This window comes from Petaurus breviceps, unplaced genomic scaffold (genome assembly GCF_028583685.1).
Source record: "Petaurus breviceps papuanus isolate PSGF00001 unplaced genomic scaffold, PetGlider_PUasm1.0 98, whole genome shotgun sequence".
NCBI classification, from domain to species: Eukaryota; Metazoa; Chordata; class Mammalia; order Diprotodontia; family Petauridae; genus Petaurus; species Petaurus breviceps.
Window position 1 is genome coordinate 8,734,384 of NW_027187460.1, and position 21,352 is coordinate 8,755,735.

General features: G+C 37.1%; 1 protein-coding gene across 1 annotated transcript in view; it reads left to right on the forward strand.

Moving 5' to 3' along the window:
- The window catches only part of COL22A1 (collagen type XXII alpha 1 chain), a 630,085-nt gene that overhangs the window by 257,600 nt on the left and 351,133 nt on the right, over positions 1-21,352 (forward strand). The window contains exons 11-12 of the mRNA XM_069081305.1: positions 1,278-1,340; positions 2,272-2,310. Of these exons, the coding sequence (XP_068937406.1) occupies positions 1,278-1,340; positions 2,272-2,310 (102 nt within the window). The remainder of the gene's footprint in view (positions 1-1,277; positions 1,341-2,271; positions 2,311-21,352) is intronic.

Below are 21,352 nucleotides of genomic sequence, written 5' to 3' on the forward strand. Positions count from 1 at the left end.
CACCATCACAGCCACCACCATCACAACCATCACCACTAACACCATCATCACCACTACCACCACCATCATCACCACCACCACCACTACCACCACAACCATTTATATAGCACTTAGTGTCAGGCACTATGCTAAGCACATTGTAGAAGCTATTTCATTTGATCCTCTTAAAAACCATGGGAGTTGGTGCTATTATTATTTCTGATTAAAAGTTGAGGAAATAGAGGTAAGCAGAGGTTATATGACTTGCCCATGGTCACACAGCTAGTTTCTGAGGCTGGATTTGAACTTAGGTCTTCCTGACTCCAGGCTTGGCACTCCATCTACTGTGCTACCTAGCTGCCACAGTATCAGTAATCCTCAGTTATATCATCTGTAAAATTCTGAGATTAATTTAATTCATCTCTAAGGTCCCTTCCAGCTCTAAATTCTGTTATCCTATGACCTGATGTTATGTTATGAGACCTGGGTTTGAATCCTGGCTATGGCACTTAATTAGCTATTTTTCTTGGGCAAATCACTTCATCAGTCTGATCCTTTTTTCTTCTAAAATGGGAATTTTCCAATCTCATAGAATTGTGAGCAATTATTATGATCTTCATAATTAAGTTTCCTTTATATTTCAATACTTTAACTCATGGAGGCTTTGCTTCTTTAAAAAGATACTTCTTATATTTTTCATCATATTAATTTTGGAATATATTCCTCTTTCTCACCCTTGTAACAAATATTTAAAAGGAAAGAGGAAAAAAACATTTCTACAAAACCAACCAATGCATCTTATAGTCAATTCAGTAATTCTCATTTGTAGTCTTCCCATCTATGTAATGAAAGGAAGGAGGTGAATTTTCTCAGCTCTTCTCTAAGACCAAGTTTGTTCATTGTAATTAAATAATTTAACTCAGCTTCCTTAAGTTGATGTGTATGTATGTATTTTTTGCTTTTGTATCATTTCTTGTACAAAAAGATTATGAATGAAAATCTTGATATCTATGATAACAAAAATGATAAATATATTTCTTAATGGTAGGTAGTTGATAGTATGTAGGAAAGGAGAAGTGAAGAAACATTTAAAAATATGTATACATATGCATATCTACCTATATCTATAGCTATGCATTATGAGAATGGGAGAGACGGAGGGATAGAGGGAGAGAAAGAGGAAAGAAGAGAAGATAAAGTTCATACTACAGCCTTAGGGTGGGCTTAAAAAAATAAAACTTTAATATGCCCACTTATTAACTGTCTAACCTGATATTTTTCTCTTTGAAAAATTTAAGGGAGAAATTGGAGCTCGAGGACAGAGTGGAGTCCCTGGGCCAAAAGGAGAGAAAGGTGACTCGGTAAGTCAATAATCAATCAATAAATAAAATGATAAGCATAAGTGCTTCTATGTTCTAGTCATTATGCTAGATGCTGGCGATGCAAAAAAAAGAGATGAAACTGCTTTTGTCTTTAAGGGACTTAGATTATAAGTAAGGCCATTTACTCCTGACCCTTGTGGTTCAAAATGGAAAGAACATGGAAAGAAAGGCAAATTTTCTGATGAGATCCAGTCCACCGATGATTTTTAAGCAGGGCAGCTGATGGGTTAAGGGTCAAGAAGCTTGAGATTAATTCTAAGGATATAAGATAAGCAGAAACACATATACTCTATAAGCCAAGGTACAGTCAACAGTATATCTTTGCTATAGATAATAGCACATATATAATTAAAATTATTATTATTACACTTATTTAAGGCATTATTGCTAAGGCACCATCAATTACAGATGATCCAGAACAGCCTAGCATTGATTGCTAGAGTACGTGCTTTAGGAGGTTAGAAGAGAGAGACTTTATGGTGGGACTGGAGTAGTCAGGAAAACCTTCATGGACAAGAGAGGACTTGAAAGACTGGTAAGATTCTGACCATTGCAGAGAAGAGGGCTGTGGCAGGAGGAGTGTCATGAAAGGCAGGAATGTTTTGTGGAAGATAGTCAAGAAACTGGCCTTACTGAAATAAGGGAAAAGGGATGGAAGAAGTTGGAAAGGTTTGGTAGGCTCTTGAATATAAAAGAGTTTGCCATAAACATGACAGATATTAATGAAGATTACTAAAAAGACTAACTTAATGATTCTTTATAGTAGAGCAATTCATTGAGGGGGAGGGGAATATATGCAATAATTTCAAAATTCTCAAATATTTTAGGATGAATAGTAATTTTGCTATGAGGGCAATGATATGCTATAAATTAAATTCTTTTCTCCATTTTTGGCTCTTTTCTTCCCTAGGGTCAGGGAACATTTTTCAGAGGAGAAAAAGGTGAAAAGGTATGATTTCTGCTTCACACTGCACTGAGGGCCCTGTGAAGTGAGTCAAAAAAAATGGCAAGGGGGAGTCTGTTATGGCCAGGATCAGCCATCATTAATAGCAGTTTTTTTTTGAGAGGGGAAGGTAGGGCAATTTGGGTTAAGTGACTTGCCCAAGATCACATGGCTAGTTTTGTGTTAAGTGTCTGAGGCTGGATTTGAACTCAGGTCCTCCTAACTCCAGGACTGGTGCTCTCTTCACTGTGCCACATAGTCACCTCACTAATAGCATTTTCTAGTAGGGACTTCTTAAAGAGACTGTTTTCCAAGTGCTGTGCCATCATTGATTGGTATTTTTTTCTCCTCCATGATCCTGAAAATTTTCAAGTTTTTCAAGAGCTGGAAGAAAGGTAGAGAAAGCCAATGTGCAAGTTTTTACTATGGCTTCAAGTCAAGGAGCCATTCACTTTCCAGATGTCCTACACCCTTGGTCACTCTTTTGCACAACAGTGTATGCCAAGGGACAGGGTTATTGAATGGCAGAAGATAGAACAAGTGAAATGAATCTTTTCGAGTCCACAGACAGTACATGGCAAATCACATTGAAAATATCCCTAATTTAGCAATGCCTCAAGATCAGAAAATGAAAATGAAGCTTAAAAAACTCTAGAATGCTGGTTTATTGTTCTCTAGTTCCACAGCATTAACCACGATGAAACTCTAATCTTTAAAGATTTGTTAAATAAGCAAGATCCTTTTCACTAAATAGCTCCAAATCAATAATAAACAAAAATTGATTAAGTATGAGCTCTTAGGCCCTGTTGGCACTAGAGGTACAAAAAGGAAAAATAACATAATTTCTCTTCTCGAAAAGGGATGTATAATAAAGACTTTAAGGGATGAAATGGATCAGGCCGGACCATGAACAACTATAACACAAATCAGAACATAAGGGCATAAAAAAGGCTAAACACAATGATCCAAAAGACTTGAGAAAGGTCAGATTACATTGAGATGGAGTGGATCAGAATGGATTCATGGAAAAGTTCTCACTTTGATTGGGACTTGATGGAAAGGAAATAAAAGATTTCTATGGGAAGAGAAAAGAAGTGGGTATCCTTTCCAACTATGGGGGACAACATGAGTAAAGGCACCACCTTAATCAATGGGAGTTCAGTAATGGAGGAGTCTTCCATAGGAAGGATGTGAGTTAAATTTGAAAAATTAAAGTTACCTTCATCCTTCTTGACATACACATGTACCCACAAACCCTTGTCAACACAAGTACACAATTATATAAGGATAGTCATTCATCCATGCATTTTTAGAGGAAGGGAATAAGCATTTATTGGGTACCTTGCTATGAGCTGGGTGCTGTACAAAGCACTTTACAAATATCTCATTTGATAATACATAATAAAGTTTATAAAATATACTTATAAAAATAAACTTTATTGATAGTTTTTGTTTTTATGTCATCTATTTTCTGGAGAAAGTCGTCCCTTTAAAGAGAATAAAAAAGAGGGAAGGGAAAGAGTTTAGCAAAATTAGCCAAAGTATCCAAGAAACTTGACACTGTATATGCAGTGTTTCACACCCACAGCCCACCAACTCTGCAAAGAAGCAAGAAATGATGCTGTTTTGTGTCTCTCCCTTAGGACAAAGGTCATTTATTTGAGTTTTGTATAATTCAGTTTCAATTATTTTATGATTATAGTTCTTTCCGTTTATATTGTTAGTCATGTATACTGTTTTCCTGATTCTGCTTACTTCTCGTTTTACCAGCTCATATAAGTATTCCCTTTCTACTCTGTATTCATTCTGTTTGTCATTGCCTACAGCCTAATAATGCCCCATTTCATTCATATAGTACAACTTGTTTAACCATTTCCCAAATGTTAGGCATCAGTTTTTCTTTTTGTTTTTTGCTTCTTTAAAAAGACCTTCTCCTTAGTATTTGGTGTATGTGGGGTTCTTACTTGGTTTACTTTTTTTTTTTTAATCTCTGACCTCCTTGGAGGTGACACTTTTGGTGGTTATCAGATCTCTGATTTAAAGGGTATGGGCAATTTAATCACTTTCGTGGTAGAACTTCAGTTTGCTTTTTCTGGATCAGATCCTCCACATATTTTTTGCAGGTGTACAATCTAAGGGAGTTCACATAGGGATACCAAACTGGTGACTTTAAGGAGAAACAGAAGGCAAAATTTGTGGAAAAGCTTTTACATGTGAAGATCCCTGTTCAATTGTATTTTTTTCAAGAAAAAAATGTTCTGGTAGTTTTTGCTCAAATGTAGGACAGTAGTCCTTTAAGGTTTGTTGGCTGTTGTTTTTATAAATCATTTCTTCGGGGCAGCCAGGTAGCACAGCAAGTAAGAGCACCGGCCCCAGTGTCGGGATGACCTGGGGGATCAAATCCGGTCTCAGACACTTAGCATCCACCCAGAAACACCTGGCTGTGCAACCTTGAGCAAATTACTTAACCCCAATTGCTTTAAAAAAAAAATCATTTCTTCCCTCAGTTTGATATCTTGGCTTCAGGCTAATTGGAGGATTGTCTTCAAAAGTCCTAGAGAACAGCATATAGTAGCAGAAAACAAACAAAAACTTGTATTAGAAATATTCAGACCTGGGTCCTTGTTCCCATTTCTTATTGCTGTGTGCTCTTAGGAAATACATTTTCTCTTCCTCATTCTCAACTCTTTTTTTATCAACAAAAAAAGGGGTTAATTGAGATGATTTCACTTTCAGTTTTTCAAGTGTTTGATTCTACCATGTTCTCAAATGTTTCTAGGTCAAATGGTCCTGATTTTCTTATCTGAGTACAAGCAATGAAGACCTTTAAAAAAGTCTATTTCCTGGCAATTTAAAATCATAGGTTTCAAACTAGAAGGGAAGTTGGAGTTTATTGAATTTCACCACCTTTTTTTTAATAGGAAATGAGACCCAGAGAGGTAAGTGACTTAAGTCAAGTCAAGAGAGATTCAGACCTAGGTCCTGTGTGGCCAAATCTTTCCACCTTTTCCACAACAGTGTGCCACCTGGGTTTTTTCACAGATATTTTTTCAATGGAAAGATTTCAACAGGTTGAAACAATGGATCAAATTTACTGGGATGGACTTCATTATAGATAACTAGAAGTCATCCATTTGGGTTCAGAAGATGAACTGTACGATTCCAAGATGGAAGAAGCACTAGGGCTTCAGGGTATGATTTGATAACTGTTCATAGTAAACGATGCCTGGGATTTTAATGAACTGGAAGCCCTATATAGGTCAACAGTGGGACATGGTAGCCAAGAAAGCTTATGCAAACTCAGCCCTTCTTAAGAGAAGAAGAATGTACAGAACTAGGGACGTCCTATATTTTGTCCTGTTTAGATCTGGAGCATAATGAGTACTTTTAGAAAACACATTTTAGGAAGGATATAGATAAGTCTCCAAGGGTGGGGAGGAAAAAGGATATTGGGAGTTTTGATTATAGGTTGAATGACTTTGGGGTGTTTTACCTGAATAAGCAAAGATTTGCAAGGGACATGATAGCTGTCTTCAAAAATTTGCATTTGGATTAGCATTTAGAACTAACTTGTTATCTTTCCGGGCAGAGGCTAAAACATGGAATAATTGGTAGACGAGATAGATTGAAGTTCAGTGTATGGAAGAAACTTTTCAATAATAAGAACTATCAAAATATGGAATGGATTGCCTTGGGAAATATCAGATTTTCTCACAAAGTTATTCCTTGGCTTTTGGAAATGGTTATTTCTTGCACAGTGGAAGTCTTCAAACAAAAGTTGTATGACTATTTGCTAGAGCTGTGTTTGGAGAATTTATATTTAGGTATAGTCAGAACTAAATGGCTTCTGAAGGCCATTTGCAGCTCTGAGATTCTATCATTTACTTTTTTTTTTTCAATTAAATCCATTCTAGATTGGTAAATGTTAGCTATACATTTACAAGGTTTTTGGTGCTGGCAGCTTGAAAGAGACTTTCTCTTGTTCTCGCAGTTATTTGTTCTAGTAATATAACCGTAGAGTCACAGAATAAAGAATGTTAAAGCTGAAAGGAAACAGATCACAGAAGGCATTGGACTGGAAGGAGCCTTAGAATGGAGAACATGGGGTTTTAGAACTGGAAGGAGCATTAGAGAGGATCTAGTTAAAAATCCCCCTTTTTTTTTTAAAGAGGACAAGACAGTGATTTTGAGAGAAGTAATTGTTTTGGGCCACCTTTGCCATTGAATTTGGTTCATAAGTTGGAAGGGGAAGCCTGGTTTGAAAACTTCTGAATAAGTTCTCTTTCTCCTACAACCATGCTGATTTTCAGTGTTATAGGATGATTCCAACAATATCTTCCTGAATATGACCTTGAATAATTTGGGTTTTCTGTTATTTTAGTGTCTACCCTTCTCCTCTTTCTTCTACTTCCCATTTAATCTACACCTCATAGTTTCTGTCATCCCCTCCCACTCTAAACCCCTATAATGTGATTGATACCTACTACTGAACCCCTGTCTCAGGTCATACAAAAATCATCAGTGCGGTGAGCTTTCAGTCCAACTGTCTGGTAGGTGGGACCCTTTATTGCAAGAAGTGGTGATCATTGGGGGTGGAGTCAAGATGGCGGCATATAAGCAGGAACACTTCACATGCCCCCTCCATAACCACCTCAAATACCTATAAAAAAGACTAAACAAACTTTAAGACTACAGAACCCACAAAGTGACAGAAAGAAACAAACCTCCCACTGAAGACAGCCCGGCAGGCCAACAGGAAGTGTCCATCACAGCACTCTGGGACCTGAGCCCAGGCCTGTGTGAGTTTTAAGTTTTAGCCTCAGGGTGGCCACTACCAGCTTCTATTGGAGAGACTTCTGGAGAGTGGATCACTAGCAGTTGTGGTGGTTCCCAGAATTATAAACCCATAAATGACAAAGACAATGTGAGAAGTCATTTGGGACTTCATGGGAAAAAGGGGTCTGGGAGTCTGGTCTGGCCTCAACCCCCCACAGGGAGAAGAGACTGAGGCACGGCAGTGTGGTTGCTTCAGAGCTCCTGGCCTGCAAATCATAAGGGGACCAAGCAACCATTCTGAGGGGTAATTGCTCTTGCTTTAACGTGCTTGGATATGGATTGCTGTCTAGGGTGGAGGTCCTGGGGTGCATGACCAGTGAGCCCAGGGCATGTGGAGGCTTCAGAGAGGGCAGCCAACTAATAGCTCTGGCAGCTGTGAAAACCCCAGCAACTGCGGACAAAGCTCTCCTCTCTGGAAGCAGAATTCTACTGTGGCAAAAAGCTCAAAAGTCGAGTAATTGAGTGGCAACATGAGCAAGCAAATTAAGCACAGCAGTCCAACTTTACAGTCCTATTTTGGGGACAAAAAGGATCAAAGCATCAAACAGGGGGAAGACAACAAAGTCAGAACTCCTGCACCAAAAGCTTCCAAGAAAAATACAAGCTGGTTATAGGACATAAAGGAGCTTAAGAAGGATTTTGAAAACCAAGTAAGAGAAGTGGAGGAAAAATTGGGAAGAGAAATGAGAATGATGCAAGAAAATCATGAAAAGAGAGTCAGCAACGTGACTGAAGAAAATAACACCTTAAAAAATAGACTAACTCAAATGGCAAAAGAAGCTAAAAAAGCCAACGAGGAGAAGAATGCTTTAAAAAGCCAAATTTGCCAGAAGGACAAAGAGTCTCAAAAGCTCATTGAAGAGAATAATTCCTTCAGAATTAGATTGGAGCAAATGGGAGCTAGAGACATTATGAGAAATCAAGATACTATTAAACATATCCAAACAAATGAAAAAAAAAAATAGAAAGCAATGTGAAATATCTCATTGGAAAAACCACTGACCTGGAAAACAGATTCAGGAGAGATCATTTAAAAATTACTGGACTGCCTGAAAGCCATGATAAAAAAAAAAGAACCTAGAAATCATCCTTCTAGAAATTCTCAAGGAAAATTGCACTGATGTTTTAGGACCAGAGGGCAAAATAGAAGTTGAAAGAATCTACCCATCACCTCTAAAAAAGATCCCCAAAAGAAAACTCCTAGGAACATTATAGCTAGCTTCTGGAATTGCCAGATCAAGGAGAAAATATTACAAGCAGCCAAGAAGAAACAATTTGAATATTTTGGAAACACAATCAGGATAACACAGGACCTGGCAACTTCTACATTGAGGGATTGAAGGGCTTGGAATATGATACTCCAGAGGTCAAAGGAGCTGGGATTAAAACCAAGAATCACCTACCCAGCAAAACTGAGTATCATGTTTCAGGGGAAAATATGGTCATTCAATGAAATAGAAAACTTTCAAGCATTCTTGATGAAAAAACCAGAGTTGAATAGAAAATTTGACATTCAGATTCAAGAAACAAGAGAAGCATGAGAAGGGAAACAGAGAAAATAAATCATAAGGAATTTATCAAAGTCAAACTATTTACATTCCTACATGGAAAAAATGATAATTGTAACTAATGAAACTTTTCTCAGTATGAGAATAATTGAAGGGAATAGAAATGTATATATATGTACATATATGTATACATACATATATGTCTCTATAGGAGGGTGTATGTGTGTATGAATACATATGTGAGTATGTATATATGTGTACAGGTGTGCATAGACAGAGGACACAGGACCAATTTAACAAGAAAGGATGATACTTAAAAGGTGAAATTAAGAGGTGAGAGAGGAATATAATGAGAGGAGATGGGGAGAGACAGAAAGGGGTAAATTATCTCATATAAAAGAGACAAGAGAAAACTGTTACAATAGAGTAAGAACAGGGATGTAAAAGGGAATGAGTCAACTTTATTCTCATTGAATTTGGCTTAGGGAGGGAAAGACATACACACTAAATAGGGTATCTCACCCTACAGGAAAGTGGGGGGGAAGGGGATGAGAGGGGGGATGATGGAAGGGAGGGCAGGCTAGAAGGGAGGAAAGTTGGAACCACCCACTTTTGAAAAGGGACAGGGTAAAAGTAGAGGATAGAGCAGGTGGGGGTCGGGATAGGTTGAAGGGAAATATAGTCAGTCTTTCACAGTATATCCACTATGGAAATGTTTTACATAGCTACATTGAATTGCTTACCTTCACAGTAAGGGTAGGTGATGAGGGAGGAGGGGAAAGAATTTGGAGTTCAAAGTTTTAAAACCAAATGTTTAAAATATATCATTTTTTTACATGCAACTAGGAAATAAGATATACAGGCACTGGGGTATAGAGATCCACCTTGCCCTACTGGTAAGTCGAAGCAGGGATGGGAGAGGATATAGGAGAGAGAAGATTGGGGGAGGGGGTATACAGTGGGATCACTGTTTGGTGGTGGGTAGGGGAAAGACGAGGAGAAAATTCGTAACTCAAAATCTTGTGGAAATGAAAGATGTAAAGTAAAAATAAACATAAAATACAATTAAAAAAAAAAGAAAGTGTTGTTCATTTATGACTGGGGAGTTCAGGGAAGTCTCTGTGGGAAAAAGGAACTGGCTTTTGGGCTTGACCTTAGATGTCTAGGATTCTGACAATGGAATGAAGTTTTTACTATTCTTTTGTGTGAATAGGAGGATTAGATGTGGGGAAATGTTGACAAAGTTAGCATGTAGTAATAGAAAGAACATACACAAGGTTTCAATCCTTCTGCTACTTTCTACCTTTGTGACTTTGGTTAAATCATTTTCCCTCTCTAGACCTGAGCACCATCCTCAGGAAGTTGAAGGTGTTAGACTCCACGATCTCTAAGGTCCTTGATTTCCATAATTAAGTCTGTTCCTGGCATCCCAAGATGGAATCCTGATCACAGGTTCCCACTGAAACATATTTACACAGAAGGGTGAAGTTCTGCAATCTTGTTAACATAGATCCTTGCCTCAGGTATATTATAGGTTAAGCAAAATTGAAGTGGAAGATCAAGGTTAAATTGGGATTTCTGCAGTAACTGTGGAATCTAACCACCATTTAGAACATTTTTTTTCCTGTGAGAAAATACTTTTCACATTCTGAACACCACTGGGGAACATAAATTAATTGTGATAGAGCTGTAATAGACCTTAGAGTTTATTGAGTCATTTCATAGATGAGGAAACTGAAGCCTCAGAAAGAGAGGTCGCACAGTAGGTATCTGACCTACTTGGATATGAACTTTTCAAACAACAGGGTCTTATCTAATGCCAGAATCAACTGCATATACAGGCTCATATGCATTCATTCATACATATATACATGCATGCAAATGTATATACATTAGTATGTCAGTGCATATCAATTTCTACTTTGGTGTGGTACAAAATACCCTAAACTGAAGGGTCAGAACACCTGTGTTGGAGTTTTTGTTCAACTGCTTATCCACTTAACTATGGGTAGGTCACAATCCTGCCCTGGAAATTAATTAATTTTTCATCTCACATATGACGGAGTTGAACTCCATGAAAGATAGATGAGAGATAGATGGATGGATGGATAGAGATTGATTTTAAATTCATATCATCTTTATTGATATGTGTGGTTCACTATTGCATTAATTTCCAAATATATATCTCTCTCATCTAGTGAGTTATTCATTATAACAACAAAAAAGAATGAGAAAAGATCTTAAAATCAAACCAGTCTACTATGTACAGCAGTATATTCTGTACTCTAGCTACATAGCCATCTATCTGTCTGTCTATCTTATCTATCTATCTATCTATCTATCTATCTATCTATCTATCTATCTATCTATCTATCTATATCATCTATAACTTATCTGCCTATCTCCTCAGTGAAGGAAGGGAAATGCATTTTCTCAGCTGTTCTCCAGTGATAAACTTCTGCATTATAAATACACAACATGCAGTTTTTGTTGTTTTTGTTGTTGCTGATTAATTACATTATTGTCATTCTACATATTATTTTCTTAATTCTGCTGTTTTACTGTGTCTTAGTTTACATATAACTGCATATACTCTACATTCTTTCAGCCTTAACAATCCATCCTATTTATGTAACATTGTATAGTTTGGGGACAGGGGCAAGAGGAGTAGACTGTACCCATGATTTTAGTAATGTAGGGAGCTTCTGTTGAGGACACCACCGTTATAAAGGCAGATTTACATGGTTTGAATCTTAGAGGGTTGCCTAGGGTTCTAAGAGTTTAAACAGGTATCCTATGGTCACATGACCAGCATATGTCAGAGACAGGACATGAATCCTGCACTTTCTGACCTTGATGCCAGTTTATCCTTCTTGGTCATTGATCTTTCTTAAACATATTAATGTACTTCCCAAACCACAGTACCAAGAATTCAACAAAATGCTCTGGTTGAGGTCTGACCAGGGAAGAATAGAGAACTCTTCCGTCTGTATTCCTGGAATCCTCTCTTAATGCAAACCAAGATCATGTAAGTTTTTTTGGCTGCCATATCACTCTGTTTACTCATATTGAAATTGCAGTCCGCTAAAACCCCTAGATCTTGTCAGACCAATTACTGTCTAACCATGCCAGCTCCACTTTGTATGTGTGAAATTGATGGTTTCCTGTGTCTATAATAACTTTTCTTCTATCATTTCCCTTCCATCATTATCTATGCCCCAAGAAATAAAGTAAAGTCACTTCTGAAAGTCTTAAAGACAGGACTAGGCAGCTACCTGGCTAGGATTGTTTGGGCATAGATCTACATATAGGCAGAAAAGTAAGTAGAGTTAACCTTGATGGTTATCCCCCATTAGTCTTTGATCATGGGATAAATATAACCAACACAAGGAAATATCTGTCAAATTAATTTTTAAAAAATCTATTATGTATTCTCCTTGGCTTACAGTGATGTGAGCTATTTTAAATAGCTTCATTGAATTTTTAAAAATAGTATTATTTTCTCCAATTCATGTCAAGACAATTTTTACCATTCATTTTTACAAGATTTTGAGTTTGAAATTTTTCTTCCTCCCTCCATCACTTCCCTTCCCTCTTCCTAAAATGATAGGCAAATCGATATAGGCTATACATGTGCTGTCATGTAAAACATATTTCCATATTAGTCATAGTTGTGAAAGAATTAACAGATTAAAAAGATAAAAACCACAAAAAAGAATAAAATAAGTGAAACTAGTATACTTTGTTCTGCATTCAGAGTTCATCAGTTATCTGAATGTGGATAGCATTTTCCATTGTGAGTCCTTTGTACTTCTCTTGTATCATTATGTTGCTGAGAATAGCAGAATCATTCATAGTTGATCACACAGTGTTATTGATAGTATGTACAATGTTTTCCTACATTTCACTTTGTATCAGTTCATATACATCTTTCCAGGTTTTTCTGAAATCTGCCTGTTCATCATTTCTTATTGTGCAATAATATTCCATTATGTTCATATAACACAGCTTGTTCAGCCATTCCCCAATTAATGGTGCTCCCCTCAATTTCCAATATTTTGCCACCATGAAAAGGGGTGCAATAAATATTTTTGTACAGGTACGTTCTTTTCCATTTTTTATGATCTCTTTGGTATACAGACCTAGTAGTGGTATTGCTGGATCTAAGGTTATGCACAGCTTGGCTGCCCTATAGACATAGTTCCAAATTGCTCTCCAGAATGGTTGGAATAGTTCACAACTCTACTGGCAGTGCATTAGTGTCTGAATTTTCCTACATCCTCTCCAGTATTTATTATTTTCCTTTTTTGTCATATTAACCAATCTGATAGGTGTGAGGTGGTACCTCAGAATTGTTTTAATTTGCATTTCTCTAATCAGAAATGTTTTAGAGCACTTCTTTATATGCCTATAGATAACTTTGATCTTTTTCATCTGAAAACTGCCAGTTCATATCCTTTGACCACCTGAATTTGCCTCAGTTCTCTCTATATTTGAGAAATGAAGCCTTTATCGGAGATACTTGCTGTAAAGATTGTTTCCCAGCTTTCTGCTTTCCTTCTAATCTTTGTTGCATTGGTTTTGTTTTTGCAAAAGCCTTTTAATGTAATATAATCAAAATTATTTATTTTACATTTTGTAACACTCTATCTCATTTGGTCATGAACTTGTAATTCATTTAACTTCTTTAATAATTTGGATGCTATACCACTTGGTGCATATATAATTAGTATTGATATTACTTCATTGTCTATGGTACCTTTTAGAAACATGTAGTTTCCTTCTTTATTTCTTCTAATTAAGTCTATATATGTTTTTGCTTAGTGTGTGATCAGGATTGCTATTCATGTTTTTTTTTTTACTTCATCCGAAGCATAATAGATTCTGTTTCAGCCCCTTTACTTTTACTCTGTGTGTCTCTCTGCTTCAAGTATGTTTCTTGTCAGCAATATATTGTAGGATTCTGGTTTTTTATTTACTCTGTTATTCACTTCTATTTTATAGGAGAATTCATCCCATTCACATTCACAGTTATGGTTATATTATCTTTTTATTTCCCTCCACCCTATTCTTCCTCCTGTTTGTCCTTTCTCTCCTTTCACCTTTTCCCTTCTCACCAATGATTTGCTTCTGTCTGTCACCTCTCTCAGTCTGCCCTTTCTTTTGTTAATCCCTCTCCCACTTTACTTGATCTACTCCCCCCTTCTTTCCTGTTGGGTAAAATAGATTTCTATATTCAACCGATTGTGCATTATTCTCTCTTTGAGCCAATACTGATAAGAGTAAGGTTCAAGTGATACCCATTGCTTACCCTCTCATCTTTCCCTCCATTGTAATAGGTTTTTCTGACCTCTTCATGTGAAAAAATTTACTCCATTCTATCTCTCTATTCCTTATGCATCCAGTGTACTCTTCTTTCTTAACCCTTAATTATTATGTCTCTCATTCTCTCAAATTCACTTTATACCTATGCCTTCTGTCTATGCATATTCATTCTAACTGTACTATTAATAGTATGATACAATTTTTAAGAATTACAGGTATCATCTTCCCATGTAGGAATATAAACAGTTTAGCTCCATTGAATCCATTATGTTTTCTTTTCTGTTTTAATCTTTTTAGGCTTTTCTTGAGTCTTGATGTTGGAGATCAGTTTTTTTATATTCTCTTTAAAAAAATTTTAAATTCTTCTATTTCATTGAATGACCATTTTCCCTTGAAGTATTATGCTTAGTTTCACCAGGTTGGTGATTCTGGGTTATCATCCTGACTCTTTTGCCTTCCAGAATGCCATGCCCCATGACATCTGATCCATTAATGTTACAGCTGCTAAATTCCAAGTAATCCTGATTGTGGCTCCCTGATATGTGAATTGTTTTTCTCTGGCCACTTGAAGTATTTTTTCCTTGACCTGATATTTCTGTAATTTTGCTATAATGTTCCTTGGAGTTTTTATTTTGGGATCTCTTTCCTGAGGTGATTGGTGGATTATTTTAGTGCCTATTTTGCCCTCTGATTCCAGGATATCAGGACATTTTTCCTTGATAATTTCTTGAGGATATTTTCCAGGCCTCTTTTTGATTATGACTTTCAGGTAGTCCAATGAGTCTGACATTGTCTCTCCTGAATCTATTTTCCAAGTCAGTTGTTTTTTTCCATGATGTATTTTATATTTACTTCCATTTTTTTCATTATTTTGATTTTTTTGATTGATTCTTGATATGTCATAGAGTTATTAGCTTTCATTTGCCCAATTCAAACTTTTAAGGAGTTGTTTTCCTCTGTTAGCTTTGTACTTGTATTTCCTTTTCTATTTGGCCAATTCTACTTTTTAAGCAGTTGTTTTCTTTTCCTAGGCTGTTGACTCTTTTTTCATAATTTTCTTGCATCATTCATTTCTTTTCCCAATTTTTCATCTACTTTTCGTATTTGATTTTAAAATCTTTCTTGGGCTCTTCCATGAATTTTTTCTGGCTTTGAGACCACTTCCCATTTTTCTTTGGGACTTTGTCCATAGGTGTTTTGACATTGTCGTCCACTTCTGAGTTTGTGTCTTAATCTTGCCTGTCACCATAATAGCTTTCTTTGGTAAGATTTTTTTTTTGGCTTATCGTTTTTGGCCTTTTCCTCTCTTTTAAATTTGAGCTCTGTTCCTGGGGTGGAAGGGGCATTCTTTCAGACTTCTTATGTTAGGAGCTACAGGCTCTGACTCTTTACCTGGTGCTACATTGATGTTGACCTGAGGTCCATGGGGGGGCATCTTATATGGTGCTTTGTTGAAGGGCTATGGTGGGCGGTGACTGGCGCTACTGGAGATTATAGGGGTCTGGAAGCTTAAATGGTACTGAGTTGGGGTCCTAGTGCTGGTGTCTGGCATGTGCTGAGGCTGATAGGGTGGTTCTGCATGTCCCCAGGGCTACGCTGAAGCACTTGGGGGTCTGGCTGCTGGAGGCTGTTTGCCCATATGGAGGGTCTCAGACCTGTAGTCTCTCAATTCCCCTGCTATACCGAGGTGTGGGGGGCGGGTAGGGAGACCTGATATTGGCTTTTGCCTTTTCCACTGCACTGTGGCTCAGAATTTCCTCCTGGTTTGTTGAGGTGGGGCTTGCTGTTGGCTTGCTGGGATGCTACCTTGTCCTATGCTGTACACCCTTTTATCCCCAAGTAAGAGACATCTCTCTTGTCAATCTTCCAAGTTTCTTGGGCTAAAAGATTGTTTTACCTTATCTTTTTTCTGGTTCTGCTATTCTAGGATTTATTTTGGGGTGCTTTTTTATGGTGGTTTGGAAGTGAATATGGGAGAGTTATGGATTATTCTGCCATCTTGACTCCTGGAAGTTGACCAGGTCAATGAAATCTTAAAACAGAAAAATCATACAGGAAAATTATGAAATAAATCTCAGAGCTGACAAGGATATGAGAGATCAAATCAAAATCTGCAAAAGTTTACTAAGTATGTACTATGTACAGGATACTCTTCTAGACAGTGAAAGAGATGCAAAGTTAGGTAAGATGGGATCTCTACCTTCAAGGTATCACAGTCAAGTCAGGGATAAGAAACTAACACAGATATAATAAAGAATTTTGCATAATAGGTGCATTAAAGTTGGTAATAAAAAAATCCCTAGCTGACATATAATATTTTCATGTTTATAGTAATGCTTTTATGAGAGTTTTGAATTTGAATTGCCTCAGGAAGATTCTGAATATCACCTGGCAGGATAAGGTACCAGACACTGAGGAACTTACTCAGGCTAAACTGCCAAGCATTCAGACTCTGCTTCAGAGAGCACAACTCCAATGGGCTGGCCACGTTGTTCACATGCAAAATGTATGCTTGCCAAAAAGACTATTTTATGGACAATTCACACAGGGCAAGCGTTCATATGGTGGGCAGAAGAAATGATACAAGGACACTCTCAAGGTCTCTGTCAAGAACCTTGGAATGGGTTGTGTAACATAGGAGACTGACACAGGACTGCTCAGTATGGTGTGCCCTCAACAGAGAAGGTGCTGCGCTCTATAAGCAAAGCAGAATTGAAACAGCTCAAAGGAAACACAGGATGCACAGATTTATAGAATCTACCCCAAATGTTCACGGGGACTATTTGTGCCTGATCTGTCTAAGCTCATATTGGTCTGATCAACTACAGTCAAACACATTGAAACTTGACGTTAACATTGTGATGTCATTTTGATTTTCTTCGAGAATGAAGGACAATAACCACCAGTGCTTTGTATATTTTATCTCATTTTATCCTCACAGTAACTCTGTAATGTAGGTATTATTATTATTCTCATTTTGCAGATTGAGGAAAAGGAGGTATAAAGAGATTTAGTGACCTTACCAGCATCATGCAGTATTATCTGAGGTAGGATTCAAACTCTGGTCTTCCTGATGTGAAGTTCAGCATTCTGTCCACCATGCCAATCTGCCTCTCTCAGATTGTAAATTTATAAAGTACTACCTGAGGTATGATGAACAAAAATGATTACCAACCAAGGGATCTGGGTAGGCTTCCTGGAGGAGGTGGTATTTTATTTTGGCCACAAGAATCCAATAGGCAAAGAAAGGAATGGAAGTTGTTCTAGACTCAAGGAAACTTGCGTGACCAAGATTCCATTACCTGTTTCATTTTACGAATTATCTCTCCATTGTCCCTGACACATGCTTTCATCTCTTTTTGGACACTTCCTAGTGATGGGAAATGTTTACTGAGCCTCAGCTTTTCATTTCTGGTTAGGTTTAACTGTGGCACAGACTCTCTGGAACTTTCACCCATCACTTCTCAGTTCTGACTTCTATGTCTAGAGTGAATCTAAATTTTCTTGCACATTATTGCCCTTTGATTAATTGAATATAGTGATCATTTTCTTCCTTCCCCATATCCTTGCCTCTCTAGACTAAACATTCCCTAGTCCTTTCAATGAATCCTTTTGTGGAACCTTTATCAGATCCTCTTATGCCGTGTGTCACCATCTTGATCTCCTCCCAAGTATGCCCCAGCTAGTGAGCTTTCTAAAATGTGCTTCTTAGAACTGAACACAAAAATCCAGATGCGTTCTAACATTCACATGGCAAATTCCTTTGCTCCATCTTAGTCCACCACAAAATTTACTCCAGAGGTGCCATTACAGAGAACCAAAGCTTATTTGTCTTTGAGAAAACCTAAGTGGAGACAGTATATTGTTTCTTCTCCTCTCCCTGATGATCTAGTGCCTTCTAGAATATATAAAGTCAGTTCTTCCTCTCTAGGATTCATTCTTCAGTAGTTCTTTCATGAGGAATGCTGAACTTCAGGACATTTTGAGTTCAAACACTACTTGTGAGCATCCTGTGTGATAATACCTATGAAGTTATTTATAAACCATAAAGTGCTATTAAATATTAGCTATTTTTTAAGAATCATAAACTCAGAGAGGGTTATAGTTAGAAGAGACTCTAGAACATAGAAATAGGAAACTAGAACATCAACTGTCAGACCTGAGATAAACCTTAGAAACCATCAAGGCCATCCAATTCATATATTGAGGCCAAGATAATTGATGTGACTTACTTAATATTTCTTGGAAAACCTTGAATATGTATTTTGACTTTATTCTATAGTCAATGGGATAAGGTATCTTAATTTTGTTTCATAGTCAATGGGAATACATTAAAGCACAATGACAGCAAATGATTTTTTAACATAAAACTAAGAATAACTATTCTATACAACTTCCTTTTTTTGTTTTCAGCATGCATTTGATCTGAACCCAAATAGTCCAAGAAGTAATAAATTCAACAAGTTCATTTTTAACATTTTCCTACTTGTTTGAATCTCTGAAACTTCCTTCTGTTCTCTTATTTGCATTTTTAAAAAATGTTGCAATGATCTGCTTTTCTCTTTGTGTGTGTGTGTTTTGAGGGGATCACCAACACTAATCCCCTTTTTCTTTCCCAAACCCTCCACCATTGAGAAATAATTTATAACCAACAAGCATAGAGACTGAACCTGAAATTGTATGAGACCTCTCCTTACACCAGTGCAGAAAGTTGGCACCTTCTCTGAAACTTAGAAGAGTTGCTTAGAACATTAAGAAGTTGAGTTTCTTGCTCAGCATCCTCCAGCCAGTATATGTTGGAAGTGGGCCTTTATTAAGATCTGCCTCATTCTGAGACCAGCTGTCCTATCCATCAGGTTATTCTGCCTCTTAACAAATGAACATAGTTAAGCAAAATATGGCCCTAAATTGGCCATGTTCAACAATGTACATATCAATCTGTCCCTTAGTTCTCTCACCTTTCTATTAGTAGGTGAGAAGCAGGTGAATCCAACAAATTCAACAAGCTTCTTCAGAATAGAGGGACCCCAGAAGAGATGCCATAGTCAGCAAAAGAGGGTTCAACTATTTCTCTTTTTCTTCCATTTCATTTTCACAACAGAAAACAAAAGCGCTTTCTCAAGCATTTTCACAGAAATTCATATGGCTGTAAATAAACTTGATATGGATTTTGTGCTCAAGTTTCACAGTGCGAGTGCTTTCAAAAAAGCATTCAGCAGGCAAATGTGGAGAAGTCAGCTGAATTTTATGGAGTCTGTTGAATCAGCATCACCGATATTTTGGCCTCTTAGACCCTGGCTAAGTCTGTCCTCACTTTGTTTGCTCACTTTTTCAACATAGCCATAAACATGTAATGATAAAAGAGGATGGAAAGAAATAATTGTTTAGTACAAACAGCTACTTCAGCTATTCTGTCTTCTCAAAGGCTCTACTGTGTTAACAGTGTATTTGTATTTGCCTCTGTATATGTATGTGTGTGTATATATATATATATATCATGTGTATGTATATATATGATATATATGTATGTCTGTGAGACACAGTATGTGCAAGTATATGCATCTAATGTGTCAGCACGTGCATATGTGTGTTTTTATTGATGCCATGTGAAAGGGAAATCATGTGAATGGCTGGGTATTGTAAGAGTGTTAAATTATGCATGTTATGTGGAGGAAAGAGCATCTGAGCATGTATGATTACTATAAATGACAGAGCACATGTGTATATGTGTGTCTAGGGGATAGACATTTATGTGTGTGTGAGGTCTGGTGGATGTTGTTGGCGTATTATTTGGCAGGAATAGATGGGACAGTGTGGCTGTTTTAGGAGTGAAAATAAGTTTGCATGTATTTTTGAGATAGTGGCCCCATAGCAGAGTGTCCAGACCCCTGGACTTAGAGTGAAGAAGGAAACTATATGATACAGAAAAAGACTCTATAGTCTTAGGATCTCAGTTCAAATCCTATCGCTGATGCTTACTATTATCAACAATGGCATACTTGAAAGAAAACTAACTTAGAATTATAAGTTCTTAGTTCCAGACACAACTCTGATATTTCGCTTTGTAGATGTGGGAAAATCTCTTTATCAACATCAGTTTCATTCTCAGAATCAGAGAATTTAGGTAACACAACTAAATAGAGCCTGGGTCAGGAATCAGGAAGACCTGAATTCAAATCTAGCCTCAGACACTTTCTAGCTGTGTGACCCTGGACAAGTCACTTAATCTGTCTGCCTCAGTTTCCTCAATTATAAAATGGGAGTAATAGAAGCACCTAAATCCTATGGTCATTATAAGGATAAAAAACGATTTATAAAGCACTTAGAGAACAGTTCCTGGTACATAGTAGGTACTTAATAAATTTTTGTTCCCTTCCCTTTGTTCCCTTCACTTTGAAATGGAGATGATATTTGTACTACCTCCATACCTATCCAGCAGGGTTGTTGTAAGACAGTCTTTTCAGAAGACTTGAAATCCTATAAAAACATGAGCTACAGGTATCATTGAAATCAGATCCTCAAACCAACATTCTCAACTTCCACTTCATCCCATTGAGATAACCAACTGGAAAATTAATGAAATTAAGAGTTCATACCTGCTGTCCCATATGATCTCTGGGACTTAAAGGTCAAAACCTTGCTTGTTTCTTCAGTGCTGTCAAATAGAACTGGCTGTAAACCCTCTGAAACCAGGCTGAAATCAGGGACTTACACGAAAGGAAGCACCCTAAAATCTTTACCTTAATGAATATTCAGATTCACGTGGCTTTGGGTAATCAACAACCCTCATAGAAACCTTCAATGAACCAGGCTCTGACAAAATAAAACATGGCCTCTTCAAAGGAAAGCTTGGGATATTTGATTTTTTCTTGTTCCTAATTTTGAGTGATTTAGAAATGCATATAGCATCCTTCACACAGTAGGTGCTCATTTTGATTGTACATTTTGATTAAGTCTAATCAACTACTCAGCCAACATAATGATTCATTCAATTATACCCTTTCATATAGTCATGGAAGGTCAGAGTTGGGAGAACTTTTAGAAAAGAATGTGGATATATACATTACCTTTAGGGGAAAGGGACCCCAGGGCATAGATTTTTAGCACATAAATTGTCGAACCTGAGAGAGAACATAGAACATAGATTTTTATAATATGCTAGAATGATGGGTGGATTAAATATAGGACATTAGAAGTGGAAGGGACCTTAGGACATAGAGTATTAGAAAATGCTTGATTGATAGATTTAACATAGAATGTTAGAACTGGAAGGGGTCTCGGATTTAGGATGAAAGAGCTAGAAAGGACTGAGAACTGATTTGGAAACTGAAATTAGAGAAGGGAAGTGATTTGCTAAAGGCCACATATCCAGTAATTGG